This window comes from Asterias rubens, chromosome 8 (genome assembly GCF_902459465.1).
Source record: "Asterias rubens chromosome 8, eAstRub1.3, whole genome shotgun sequence".
NCBI classification, from domain to species: Eukaryota; Metazoa; Echinodermata; class Asteroidea; order Forcipulatida; family Asteriidae; genus Asterias; species Asterias rubens.
Window position 1 is genome coordinate 5,712,180 of NC_047069.1, and position 14,196 is coordinate 5,726,375.

General features: G+C 39.2%; 1 protein-coding gene across 1 annotated transcript; it reads right to left on the bottom strand.

Annotated features, from left to right (window-relative positions):
- Positions 1-402: 402 nt before the first annotated feature.
- On the bottom strand, positions 403-12,288 carry LOC117293816 (probable protein S-acyltransferase 23). The gene is made up of 11 exons (XM_033776266.1): positions 12,144-12,288; positions 10,744-10,895; positions 9,782-9,903; positions 9,248-9,380; positions 8,519-8,589; positions 7,725-7,930; positions 6,528-6,624; positions 5,346-5,501; positions 3,893-4,065; positions 2,853-3,018; positions 403-2,398 (listed from the first exon to the last, which is right to left on the bottom strand). Exons 1-11 carry the CDS (start codon positions 12,260-12,262, stop codon positions 2,204-2,206), a joined length of 1,590 nt encoding a protein of 529 aa, XP_033632157.1. The 5' UTR covers positions 12,263-12,288; the 3' UTR covers positions 403-2,203.
- Positions 12,289-14,196: the final 1,908 nt, after the last annotated feature.

A 14,196-nucleotide genomic window follows, 5' to 3' on the forward strand; every position in this document is an offset into this window, starting at 1 on the left:
ACAGTGGGGTGCACCCTCACAGTGGGGTGCACCCTCACAGTGGGGTGCACCCTCACAGTGGGGTGCACCCTCACAGTGGGGTGCACCCTCACAGTGGGGGGCCGGAGTGGGGGAATTCAGCCAACGATTCTGCTCGCACCAACGGCACTTATCGCTTGAAGGCAGGTATGCTTGTTCTCCTGAAGACTGCTCGAAACTTTGAGACTATACATCAGTTCTTCTCTGAACCAACACTATCCAAAGAGAGTTTTACACATGGCTGTAGCCGGAAGTCTATAATTTTCCCTAGAAACTTGTTAGCAGGGTTGTTTAGGCTTAATTTCAAACTCACAAGCAGCTGAATCAATAAGTTGTTTAAATGCAGAAATAAATCACTTAATTATTGTAAAGTCGAGTTTCTGGTAATTTTTCAGTAAGTATAGGATTTATTACAACGGCAAATCAATAGGCTAGAAAAAAATACGTCTGATTAGTTACAGCTTTATAAATAATCATTTATGTACAATTTTGTCAATGCATTTGGTTTCTGGTTGACAAAATTATGCCTATAATATAAAACAAAGGCACTGGAAATCAATGGTTTGTACAGGTGTATATTTCTACTGAAGGGTTTCATTGATTTCGCAGTTCATGATCTATATACAAATTCCTGCTGTAAACTACGTGTAATCAAACTTCACAATGCAGCAAAAGATAGTTTTTTCAGAGCAAAGATAAATGTGTTAAAACAGCCAACAAATTTTGTGCGCTTCCCCCCGGCAAAAATATTGAAGAAAGTGCAAGTTTCATGGAAGATTGACGCTTTGCACTGACACGAACCAATCGCCCCTAATCTCATAAAGCTGATAAGCAAAACAAAATAAATAAATAAAAAAATGCTAAGCACAGAAAAATCTTGCTTAGAAGAATAAGGTCAGCAGGCAAAATGCCTTGTTATATACATAGTTTGCGACTTGTCCCCTGCATGTTTTAGATGATCAGAAAAAGAATTGCACAGCACAATTTTCCGCTAGTCAGCTTCCTCAAATTTGGCCAAGCAGACAAATATGCCTTCTGCTCTCAACAGCCGTTCTGGTGACCACTGGCCCAATTTCATAGAGCTGCCAAAAGTATAACAAGTAGCTAAGCACAAAAAATATGCTTACCAGAATAAGGTTACCAGCAAAACTACCATATCACATGCACAAGTTTTAACTTGTATCCTGCTCATTTCTGCTTAGCAGAAATTGTGCCCTGGTGTGCCTTCTGCTTTGCCAGTTATCAGCGTTTATGAAACAGAAACCCTCCTCCGAGGCATGGTAAGTTCACTTACATGTTTTCTGAACATGAGACATGAACATCCAGTTAAGTGTTCATTGGGCAAGGTTTGCTCAGCAGAAATAGGCTGCACCAGCAAAAATAATAAAAAAAAGTGATGCATTGTTTGTCATCAGTTCACTGTTTTGATTAGCTAATAGAATTGTTTTAAGCAGTAATTCATTCTGGCAAACTGTATTATGATTTTTTTTGGACAGGCAAAACATATTCAGTCTTTTTATTCAGCCTCTTGAAACCATCTGAATACAGGTAGAGTTCTAAAAGAAACAATCTGAAGGCTGGTAGAGTTCTACATGAAGTAATCTGAAGGCTGGTAACGTACTAAAAGTACTAGATGAAGCAATCTGAAGGCAGATAGAGTTCTAGATGAAGCAATCTGAAGGCTGGTAAAGTACTAAAAGTACTAGACGAAGCAATCTGAAGGCCGGTAGAGTTCTACATGAAGCAATCAGAAGGCTGGTAGAGTACTAAAAGTACTAGATGAAGCAGTCTGAATACAGGTAATGTTCTAGAAAGCCATCTGATCATGAAGATAAAGCAATCTGAGGGCAGGTCAAGTTCTAGATGAAAAGAGCCGAGTGCAGGTAAAGTTCTAACCACAGTCACAGAACAAGTTTCAAACATCAAACTCCAACAACATGACCTGTCCATACTATGTACACTGAAGCTTGATCTATCTCTCCGTCACTAGGTGGTGCTCGTATGAGCAAGCTGAATGTGGTCAGAGTTCTAGTTCTAGATAAAGCAATCCTAAGATAGGTCAAGTTCTAGATGAAGCAATCTGAAGGGAGGTAGAATTCTAGATGAAAAGATCTGAAGGCAGGTAAAGTTCCAACCACAGCCACAGAATTAGTGTTAAATACCAAACTCCAACATGGAGACATGTCTATACTGTGTACACGGAAGCTTGATCTATCTCTTCATCACTAGGGGGCGCTCTTATAAGGAAGAACTCCTTCAGGTTATGAATTATTCCTCGGTTGTACGGATTGAAGTAGTGACCATTGGCGTCTTTCAGGTAGTCATAACGTTTGTGATTCACCCGCTCGTTTGTGTTGATGTTGAGGAAGGCCATGTACCACTGAAATCAAATTTGAGCTCAATCGGTCATCGAAGTTGCGAGATAATAATGAAAGAAAAATAACACTTTTAACACGAAGTTGTGTGCGTTTAGATGGTTGATTTCGAAACCTCAAGTTCTACATCTGAGGTCTCGAAATCAAATTTGTGGAACTTTCTCAAAAACTATGGCACTTCAGAGGGAGCCGTTTCTCACAATGATTTATACCATCAACCTCTCCTCATTACTCGTCACCAAGAAAGGTTTTATGCCAATAATTATTTTGAGTAATTACCAATAGTGTCCACTGCCTTTAATCTTTCTCAAAAACTATGATACTACAGAGGGAGACATTTCTCACAATGTGTTATACTCTCCATTGCTCAGTACCAAGTATGTTTTTTATTATTACAATTATTCTTTATGAAGGTGAGTATCTTGAATGTAAGAGGTCTGGATAAATTTGAATACCTACCGCTGTAATAGTGAGTCCTGCAGCAATGAAGCCAAAGAAGATAACCTCCACCAGACCAAACATATACAGGAGCTGTAATCCGTCACGATGAACCATGAGATAGGAGAAGTATATCGTAAAGATAGCCATAATCGCCAGCGAGGTAGTAAAACCACAAAAGTACACCCTGTAAACAAAACGATGATGGATCAGTAGTTGTTATTGTGTAAAATGATCAAAATTCTGTCAAAGACTCTTAAAAGATCCTTTTCCCCACTCTTTCCTATGAGTTTATTTGTCTTCAAGCAGGCTTGATTTTGATTGGTCGATCCATAGCAACAAGGAGTGAGATAAAAAGTTATATCGCACGGCACATATCACACCCTGCGTATTGTGTACTCTATCTTTACGTATTGCGCTTTTATAAGCTTTATCGCAAAACTACAGCTTTTATGAGAGGTTAAATGCTGATTGTCACATATGTGTTGCTTGAAGTTTGCTTGAAGATTAATTTGTTATCACATGCATGCTCGTGGAAATACAGACAAACATAGCGTGTCTGCGTCCAATATCCAACTCAAAGGCTGAATTGGATATGGCACGCAGAAGCACTATTTTTCCGAATTCGAATTCGAATAGTGCTTGTGTGAAAACTTACAATAGTACTACTACTCCTACTATTTGTGCAAAGTGCCTTTTTATGAAACTGATGACGATATGTTAAAGATGCTCTTGGAACAGTTTAGAGGGACGTTGGTATGAAAACAAAGGGATGTAGAGTACTAGAAGATATGCGATGTAAGATGGAGCTGAGCCAATCTAAGATTAAAATGTAATAAGTAAAATTCTGTGCAAAATTGGTTTTAACCAATACACCGATGTGTGTTAGCACTGTATACTCAGTACTTTCCCTGAGTCCTGTGAACAAATATCACAGGCATATTACTCAGTAGGGATTCCAACCAACTAGATTGCCCGGTAACTAGAGCAGTTCGAATCCTATGTTTTTGCAGCAGGTACCGCAACGATACATTGAAATAATGAGATCATTATTAACTTACCTATTTTTTAAGCCAACACAGTTGTAAATATACGGACAGTGGTGGTCAAAATGGACCACGCATTTATTGCATGTTCTACAGTGTTTTGTGCGTAGGGGTTTGACTATCCGGCAGGTGTGACATAACCGACTTAGAGGATTCTTGCCCTGCTTCCATTCAGCAAAGTGGGCAACCTGGAGGGAGAGAACCCGGTAAACACATTGGAGTTAGATTCATGTAATGCAATATTTCAACCCCAAACTATCTTATTTAAAGGATTTGGGTACTTTATGTAACACAAAACACAATGTCCACAGATTTACATTAAACTTTCACCGTTTGAAGGTAATAATAGTAGAATCTTCACCTTAAAGTATTAGTTACTGAGGTGATGCAGTTTTTGAGAAATGAGTAAAACAATGTAATGAAAATATGTTTTTACATGCTAAAATAATTTGCGTCTCATGATCACTGAGATGAAAATTATTTGCATGACATTGTTTTACTCATTTCTAAAAAACTACAGCACCGCAGCAAATAATATTTTAAGGGGAGCTTTCTACAGTCATTATCTTCAAACTATGTAAGTTTCATGTAAATCTGTGGAAGTTGTGTGTTTTTGTCCTACAAAAAGTACCCAGACTCTATAAGCTGATTAAAGAATTGGCGCTTACAGAGGCAGGGAATTCTGCACTTACATCAAGCATACTTCATGAAATAGGGGACTTTTGGGAAGCAAGGTGGCAGCAGCCTCCTAACCAGGTAAATTCAATGTTCTCAGTAGCCTTCACATGCTCAGAAAGATGTAAACAATGGAATTTTACCTAGTGAGTCTGCTGCCACCTAGCGTTCCAAAGTCTCTCTTTGCACTGGGCATTCCTAGCTTACACAGCTAGCGCAGAAATTCAGCGCTTGCACAGTAAACGGCAAATGGTAATTGTAAGCGCAATATTTGTTGGTAAGCAGAACCATGATGGTGGACTGTACTCTTATGGGCAAAGAAAAACAAAATGTCAACTTCACAAAGAGTTAAGACTAGTCCTAACTTAGGACTAGTCCTAGGAAATACACAAATTGCATGGATAGTCCTAAAGTTAGGACGAGTAACTGGTCCTAACCCGAGATAAGACTAGTCCTAACTCTTTGTGAAATCCACCCCTGGAATGCCTTTTGATGGTTGTAACCAGTTACTGTTTCGGTCATTGGCCAGTAATTAACCAATGGCAAACTCAACCAAATTAGTTAGTGGTTTACTGGGCTGTATACTTCGTTTTTGAAAGGGCAAGGGCACCAAGGCATTTTCTTCTTGGTAAAGGGCACCCTATAAGGAAATTGCAAATTTGTACTAGAGCATTTCAAAAGCACCAAGGCAATGACCAGGGGACACGGAGGTAATCGCCTTCGTTGCCTCCGTGATGTATCAGGCTTGGCGGGCGGTACGACTGCCAAAATGCACCCCAGATTGTTTACTCACCTGCCTAATAGCACGGTCATAGTCCGGTGAATTCTTAGGCAGATAACCAGGATTGGTGTTGTAGCATCGATACAACATCATCCACATGAAGGTATTTAACATTATGAATATGGAGTGCATCACAGGCATCTCAGAGAACCCATAGATGGGCAAAAGCTGAGTGAAGACAAGCAAAAAATACATACTTTTTAATATTAAATGGATACTTCAGCTCAAAATAAATGCTATTTGAACTTGTTTACAATATGTTTGTTTAACATTTGTGGCATGTCATGGCCTAGCGGTTAAGAGCACAAGACTCAAAATCAGGTGTTTCTGATCAGCAGAGTGTAGGTTCGAGTCCCAGTCAGCCATTTTATGGAGTAAAAAACTTGACTCCCCAAAATAACGTGCCATGTTAGTTCACGGCGTATAAGGAAAACCATGCAATTTTGAGGCATATTTGTGTGGATTGTTTAATATATTCTACTATTAAAACATCTTTCTAACCATATGCATTTTATAACAAACGGTTTCAAACGCTTTTCATGGACCAACTCGCCCGATCCAAGGCAACGTGGCCCTTTAACCATGATGCTTTGTCCTTCAATTGGGACGTAAAGCTGTTGGTACCGTTGAGCATATAAAAGAACTACCAGTGCAAAGAGAAGGGGTTCATCCCGGTGTTCCTGGTTTGATTGGCTGCATATTGCGCCACAGCACCTTGTAAACCATTACATGGTGCTATGTAAAAGGAGTAGGTCTCATAATTCAAACGCAGTCCCACATATTCTGTAGAATTTGAAACTTTACATGGTGGAAATACGATATGGAAAGGTTTGCGGTAACACCATGTAATGACTATCTCTTATGAGTTGGGGTGGTGATGAAAAGCGTTGAAACCAACGGTTCTTTTCAGAACCACCCCAACTCATTAGAGATAGTCATTACATGGTGTTACCGCAAACCTTTCCATAAATAAATACTGGTCCAGTACAAATTTTGAGACCTGTGTTTTTGGTGTTGGCACCACTTTTTTCAATAGTTGTATCTTTCTGTACTAAAAACCACTAAAGGGTGTTTCAACATGTGACTGAACAAGCACGCTTCTAAATACTGAAAACAATTTGGGTTCATTTGAAATGGAAAGCTAAGTTCATACAAAATTTTTTTGAAGGTTTTATACATTGATCTGACACTTACCTTGAAGACATACATGGGATATGCAAAGAAGATCAAGTTTGACACAAGGAAGACGAAAGGAAATCTTGTGTTTCCTGGAGGTCCAAATACAATTGTACTGTAAAAAAAAAAAAAAGTAAAAAAGTTTAGACATTAGGTGTAATATGACTTCAATTTGACTTCATTATCTGTAACAAAGGCAAAGTGCATCAGCATCTATAGACAAACTTCTCAAAACATTTCCTTTAAAGGCAGTGGACACTATTGGTAATTACTCAAAATAATTATTAGCATAAAACCTTCCTTAGAATCGAGTAATGGGGAGAGGTTGATAGTATAAAACATTGTGAGAAATGGCTCCCTCTGAAGTCGAGAGTAGTTTTCGAAAAAGAAGTATTTTCCAAGAATTTGATTTTGAGACCTCAGATTTAGAATTTTGAGACCTCAAGTTTAGAATTTGAGGTCTCGAAATCAAGCATCTGAAAGCACACAACTTTGTTTGACAAGGGTGTTTTTTCTTTCATAATTCTCACACAACTTCGACACCCTATTGAGTTCATATTTTCACAGGTTTGTTATTTTATGCACATGTTAAGATCCACCAAGCATCACCAAGTTAGAAGACTGGTCTTTGACAATTACCAATAGTGTGCAGTGTCTCTAAGCTCCAAATCCCTCGACCCAAGGGCTTTCTAAACAGCTGGCCCCAAACTTTGGAACACCATTCCCACCAGTATCAGGAACTCTTTGTCTATCACTATTTCCATTGAGGAAGTGTCTGACACAGTTAATTAACAGCAAAGCAGTTATTAGTTTGCTCAGCAGAAATTTTGTAAGCATCATTTTCAGCTTTCGACAGTAAAATCTCACTTTGGAAAGGGCACTAGAGATCTGCTGATCATTAAAAAAAACATTGTTAGAAAATAATTCAAGAGAAAGAGGTAATTTCACATCAAACATTTGAATCTGAGGAAGACTTCGGGCATGAAGCCTTTCTCAGGCATCTGGTAGCACAAGGATTTTTTTCCACTATTTTCTTGCAACTTCGGTAACCAAATGAGCCCAAATGACCCCAAACTTTCACAGATGTTTTTTAGTTGTGCATATGGTTGGGATATACCAAGTGAGAATACTGGTCTTTGATAATCACCAAAGGAAATATCCTGCCTTTAAGCAACTCAATAAAATAGACCCCCAAGGCTAAGCACTAACACATACCTTAAGTCAATATGAGGTAAAACACTCCAGCTCTTATTCAGTTTCTTGTTAAGGTAGGAGATAATGGGCGTATGGTTACGCCCAGTAGCCAAGGCTAAGGGTGACTTGTGATTATGATCTTCAAGCTCCATCTCCACGCCATCCTGCTCACACAACATCCTGACCGTGTTCAGGTCACCGTTGATGCACGACAAATGCAAGGGCGTCTGGAAAAAGCAATGAAAAAAAAAATGTTTGAGAGTTAATGATTTTTATAGAGACCATGGCAGCCACAAGCGGCTTGTACCAAAATGCCCAAAGCGAACGCAAACGGCCTCACGATTTACCCTACTTCTATTGTAATAAAGAGGTCAAAGTAAAGGCCATGTCAAGATAGGAAATTTCCAAACGTAGTATGTTAACATAGTGTCCCAATTTCTGAACTCAAAACTTATATTTCTGCCTCTTGATACAAACAGTAACATTGTAAGTTATCACACAAGCGCGAGTGGAATACGGAAAAATATAGCGCTTCTGCGTCCCATATCCAACGAGGCCGAAGGGCAAGTTAGATATGGGACGCAGACGCTCTACGTTTTTGTATTTCCACGAGCACGCATTGATAACGTATTTATCTTCAAGCAAACTTGGCGCGTGACATACATGTAGAACACACAAGTCGCAGGTAGTGATATTAGCTGTGCAATATAGGTTAATATCACCACTCAATTCTGCAAATTTGATTGGAGGATTAGCGCGTACTTGAAGATAATATACATTATAAATAGTAGTGTAACTGAGATAAGTTTGCTCACCTGACCAAAATTGTCCTTTTGTCTTGGGTTGAAGCCGGAATATATCAACAGTCTCGTCAAGTCGCATTTCCCTGTGATTGTTTTTTCAAAAACAAATAGTTTATTATATTATACCACAGTAAAAATCAGATAAAAATTAACAACAACACTAAACTTTGAGGTAGAATATCTTTAGGAAGGTGGGTTGGCTCTGAGAAGAGCAGATGTGGTCTTGACACTTCAAACAGTATACTCCACTTGCCTTCAAGAGACTAGTCACGCTTCAAACAGTTCCGACTTCGACACTAGCCGCTTCACCCCTCAAACAGTTCCGACTTTGACACTAGTCGCGACCAACTTTTAATTCCCAAGATGCATTGCTGCAAATTGTTTGCCATAGGTACAATATAGTACAATTTGTGCCGAATAGATTGAATGATTGTGTCACTGATGTCTGATTGTGTTTCATAAGTTATAATGTTGTGAATACTTGTAAAATGCGCTTTATAAGTCTTGTTTATAATAATTAGTGTGAGCGATACTATTGGTTCACCCAGCAGAAAGTCGCAACAATTTTTGTAGTAGTCGCAGCAGCACTATTAATCGAGTAGTTGCGACTCAAGCAATCATTAGTCGCACTACTTTCCCATGCTTACTTAGATTACCATTCTAAAGATTTTTACATGTACAAAAACGTGTCACACCCCCCCCACACTTTCCTCTGTTATCAACATCAACACCAAAGCCTACCTTTGAAAGCTGCCCAATGCAATGCATTATCTCCTTCTCTATCAGTCAACTGTAGCCTGGCACCCTTACCCATGAGGTAGCCTGCAAGCATTGTCTTGCCGTACTGACAGGCTATGATCAATGGTGAGCAGCCCTGTGTGTTATCAAGTGAGAGTGAATATCATTGTTGGAATTAGATTTCAAAACCCTCAGCTCTAAAAAATTTAGAAACCCCTTTATTAAGGCTCTGTACACTATTGGTAATTAGCACGGAATCGGCGCTTACGGAAGCAGGGAATTCTGTGTTTACGGCAAGTGTATTTCATGGGTTAGCGGCGAATTTTGGCTTCTGCGCGTACGTTTTCCACGTTACTAGGCATTCTACGCTTACAAGGCTAACGCAAAAATTGGGCGCTTGCACAAAAGCGGGAAATCGTGATCGTAAGCGTAGCATTCGGAGGTAAGCAGAGCCATGAAATTGGGCCCTGCTCTAAGCTTAGTGTTTGTATTCCACATTTATTCAGTCCTCCCACTGCTTTGAATCTGTTTACGTACCTTGTTATCTACAGTGTCGATGGGTACTCCTGCTTGTAGCAGAATGTCAACTACCGCTATGTGACCATTCACACAAGCCCAATGGATGGGTCTGGGACCAAGCTCCGATTTACTCTGAAGATCTGCAACAACATCCAACGTCAAGACACATAAACTTGCATTCCAAAATACTTTTCATGCCTGTGACCATTCGTTATTTTTCGTTTAGGAGCTTCCAAAGAAATAATTATCCCCTGAAAATGCCGTAATGGCACAGTGAAAACCCGGCTTGACAAAGTAATAACAATATTTAACAACTTTTATTTAACAACCAATCGCAAAGGGTCTTGGGGCACTTGACAGAGACTACAAACTTAAGCAAAGTTACGAAAAAATACAGAACAGTTTATCATAAAAATGTTATAAATGCTAAAGATATTTACAAACGTCCAATAACAATATTTTAAACTGTAGGCAAATCAACAAAGATTCTTGTAAATACGAGAGTGTGTAGTTCTACATTATTGAGTAATGAGTATGCCTTTACATGTACATTGTGCAACCTCATCTTAAAGGAACACGTTGCCTTGGATCGGACGAGTTGGTCTATAAAAAGTGTTTGTAACCGTTTGTTATAAAATGCATGTGGGTAGAAAGATGTTGTAAAAGTAGAATACAATGATTCACACAAACATGCCTCTAAATTGCATGGTTTTCCTTTTATCTCGTCAACTAACACGGGCGGCCATTTAATGTTAATGGGAGTAAAATTTTTGACTCCCATAAATGGCAGACCGTGTTAGTTCAGACAGTAAAAGGAAAGCCACGCAATTTCGAGGCAAATTTGTGTGGATCATGGTATTCTACTTTTAAAACATCTTTCCAACCATGTGCATTTTATAAAAAACCTTATTATAGAGCAACTCGTCCAATCCAAGGCAACGTGTTCCTTTAATTCAACCACTATAATCTTCCTGTCTTACCTAATTGTACTTTGCATTGCACCATAAGACGGATGATATTGGTGTTGCCTCCCAAAGCTGCCCAGTGTACTGGAGTGTGTCCCTTCTCATCACACTCCACAAGGATCCCTGGACCTTCAATCTCTACCAGTTCTTGCACTCGGATTAAATAGCTGCAGGACAAAATCAGCAGCACAAATGAGGAAGTGCAATTTATTCAATTTGATTACACAGTACTCAATCTGTTTAGCCATTGACAGCAGCATTCCATTAAAGAAAGTGGACACCTATTGGTAATTACTCAAAATAATTATTATCATAAAACCTTTTTTTGGTAACGAGTAATGAAACATTGTGAGAAACGGCTCCCTCTGAAGTGACGTTGTTTTCAAGAAAGAAGTAATTTTCCACGAATTTGATTTTGAGACCTCAAGTTTAGAATTTGAGGTCTCGAAATCAAGCATCTGAAAGCACACAACTTCGTGTGACAAGGGTGTTTTTTATTTCATTCATCTCTCGCAACTTTGACGACCAATCGAGCTCAAATTGTCACAGGTTTGTTATTTTATGCATATGTTTAGATGCACCGAGTGAGGAGACTGGTCTTTGACAATTACCAATAGTGTGTGTCCACTGTCTTTAACAATAATAATATAGGCCTAATATAGTAATCGGTTTTAATCGAATGTCGCTATTAAGAACATTTGCTTGAAGTTAAAACACGTAAATTTAAAGTGAATCAGATTAAATGTTTAATTTTGGGCCAAATCAAATTATGCAGTTGTTTACTTAAATAATTGCCCTGCTTTAATCATATTTATAAATTAGTAGGTAGGTAAGCCTATCCTATAATAATTTAAATATTATAACTTTTGGTACTTAGCCTACATGTAAGTTAATTAATTAATACAACAAACCAGAGGGACAATAAAACATGCTTTTTAGTACAAAGACTGGAGAGACATTGATAGAAAAAAACACCTTTTTTTGTTGTTGAAGTATTCAGTAGTTTGGTTTGCATCGTTTGGCTTTGTCTTCGATGAGTATGATAATGATATTTAAACATGTTCAACTTTTTAGAAGAGAAAGAGTTCTTATAAAAGTAAAAAAAAAAATTGAAACGAGAATGGATTCCAGCTGGCTGGAAGTATTTTATTTTTCATCCCCCATATAACATTGAACTTTACTTGAAATTTGAATTCAAACATTTTAACCATTGCACATTTTGTGACAGTTTTTCTATAATACAGTTAAATGCTCAACTTCAAATTACAAAAGGTTTAAACTTTAATTTATCACGAAATTGATTAAGTACCAACCAACTTTTGTCAATGAACAAAGCACAACTTGACAACCAACGATTTAAACCGACATCTCATCAAACGACACGAGTTTAGATTATAGCCAAATGCTCTACTTACTTAGCTTTTACAGCTTGGAAAATATTCATGGCTGGTATTTTCGACTTGTCATCCTGGTCGCTTTCTTTCCCATCTTGGGAGGGACTTCCCTTTTCCGAATTCCGACCGGAGTCCGCCATGTTTTACTCTTTACTATCGAGATCAAGAAGATAGCGCGCCCTCTAGCGATTAGAATACCGGACACTTCGGGGTGCACCCATAAAACTCAAGCCACCAAGCAAAAAAGCTATAATAAAACAAAACAAAACATTAACGAAAAATACTTCGAAGTCTCACAGCTTTTTACAGTAAATGGGAAATTATTCATAGACTCTTGAACTTTGATCATTTACATTATGGGGAGTTTTCCGGGCCCGTCGAGTTATTCCGCCTCCGGCCAAACCAACCCCGCCCATTTTTCCAAAATTAAAATGTCCGATCCCGAAAATCAAATCTTGAAAACAATGTCTCTCCTACACCTCTCCAATGTCATCCAAAATACATCAAGTTGGAAGTGAACAAACCCAGCTAACAGTTGGGTACATTTTTGTCCACACTGTTAGGGGCTCTCAAATGATCTGTCACATAGAAGAATATTGAGGGCCTAACAACAAATTGGTGAGCTCCCTCTAGTGGAGTGCACCCTTTCGGCTACTCGCAAACTCGGCAGCACAAACTCGACAACCGAGAACTCGTGCTATCAGAGTAAGTTTGTACACAGTTTGACAGTATGGGGGACAGCGAATCTTCGGGGGCGGGTACAGAATTTCTTGCCACACCGGACCAAACCATTGTCAAAAATAGTACCCGTTTTTTAAAAGATTTTATGGAGCCACTTTGTTCTTCAAGGCTCCTGGGGCAGATTTTTATTTATTTTTATTTTAAATCTTTAGACAAACACAATAGTTACAAGTTGTACAGGGGCTGTCAAGGTTAAAACAAAAGTACTGTCATCAAAAGATGTGTTAAACCAGACCCCTGCCAACGATAAAAATATAATTAAACAATATAAAAAGGTGATTGCACTGAAACATTTTAAAATCACACAAAAGATGTTCCCATCAAAGAATTTCCAGGGGACGTAGGGGACGTAGGGGACGTTTGGGACGTTGGGGACGTAGGTGACGTTGGGGGACGTAAGGGACGGGACGTAATAGGGGACCTAGGAAACGTAGCTAGAGGACCTACTTAGGCGACTAATAGGGGACATAGGGACGTTGGGGGACGTAAGGGACAGGAGGTAGGGGACCCAGGAGACGTAGGTACGTAGGAGACGTAGGTGCGTAGGGGACGTAGGTGCGTAGGGGACGTAGAGGAAATTTGGGCTTTTCCAAACAAAATTTAATCGTCTTCAAGGAAATTTCATCAAGAGTCTGATTCCCTGATTGAGATGTTCATTCCAGCTAGGTATTGGGAGCAAAATGAAAAAATAATGTGCAACTTGATGAAGACTCGGCTTGGCGGATTAGGTACATTGAGGCGAGTAGTATGTTTTACAATGAATCTTCAAAATATTTGGGACTATGTTCGACTGGGTGCACCCAGGATCCCAGATCACCGCTCCCCCGGGGGAGCGGTGGGTGAACTAAGTCACGTGAGTCGGTGCGGATTGAGTCGGTGCGGGCGCTGTTGGTGAATTGGCCGCGGTGTGCGTGAAAAGGGAAACGAGAAACGTCTTGCACCAAGACTAGGCGAGGGGGGTGTCGGTTTTATGACACAATAAATAGATGAGTCCTTATTGATAGTGGAAACTTCATGCTTTCATGTCGGTTTTATGACACAATAAATAGATGAGTCCTTATTGATAGTGGAAACTTCATGCTTTCATCCAAAACGTCGACGTCACATAATAGTAACATTAGGTCTGTACACTTTTGTACAGCAAATAATTATTTAAGTATTAATAATTATTTGTATGATATGCCTAAAAAGTCTAGATATCAAAATGGTGTGAGTGGTTGCATAAACCCGTGCCCCCATATGTTATCCCGTCACTGCGTTCATTATAACTCTATTGAAAAGTGCATCACAACACCGAATGTGTCCTTGAAAGTCCCTCTAACCGTAGAGAAGG

Bases quoted from the DNA above. Each gene is read 5' to 3' on its own strand.
- LOC117293816 (XM_033776266.1), bottom strand. From the start codon at position 12,262: ATGGCGGACTCCGGTCGGAATTCGGAAAAGGGAAGTCCCTCCCAAGAT. The intron at 8,590-9,247 runs GTAGGCTTTGGT...AAACAATCACAG, and splicing joins GCATTGGGCAGCTTTCAAAG to GGAAATGCGACTTGACGAGA. The intron at 4,066-5,345 runs GTGAGTAAACAA...CTCTCCCTCCAG, and splicing joins ATGACCGTGCTATTAGGCAG to GTTGCCCACTTTGCTGAATG.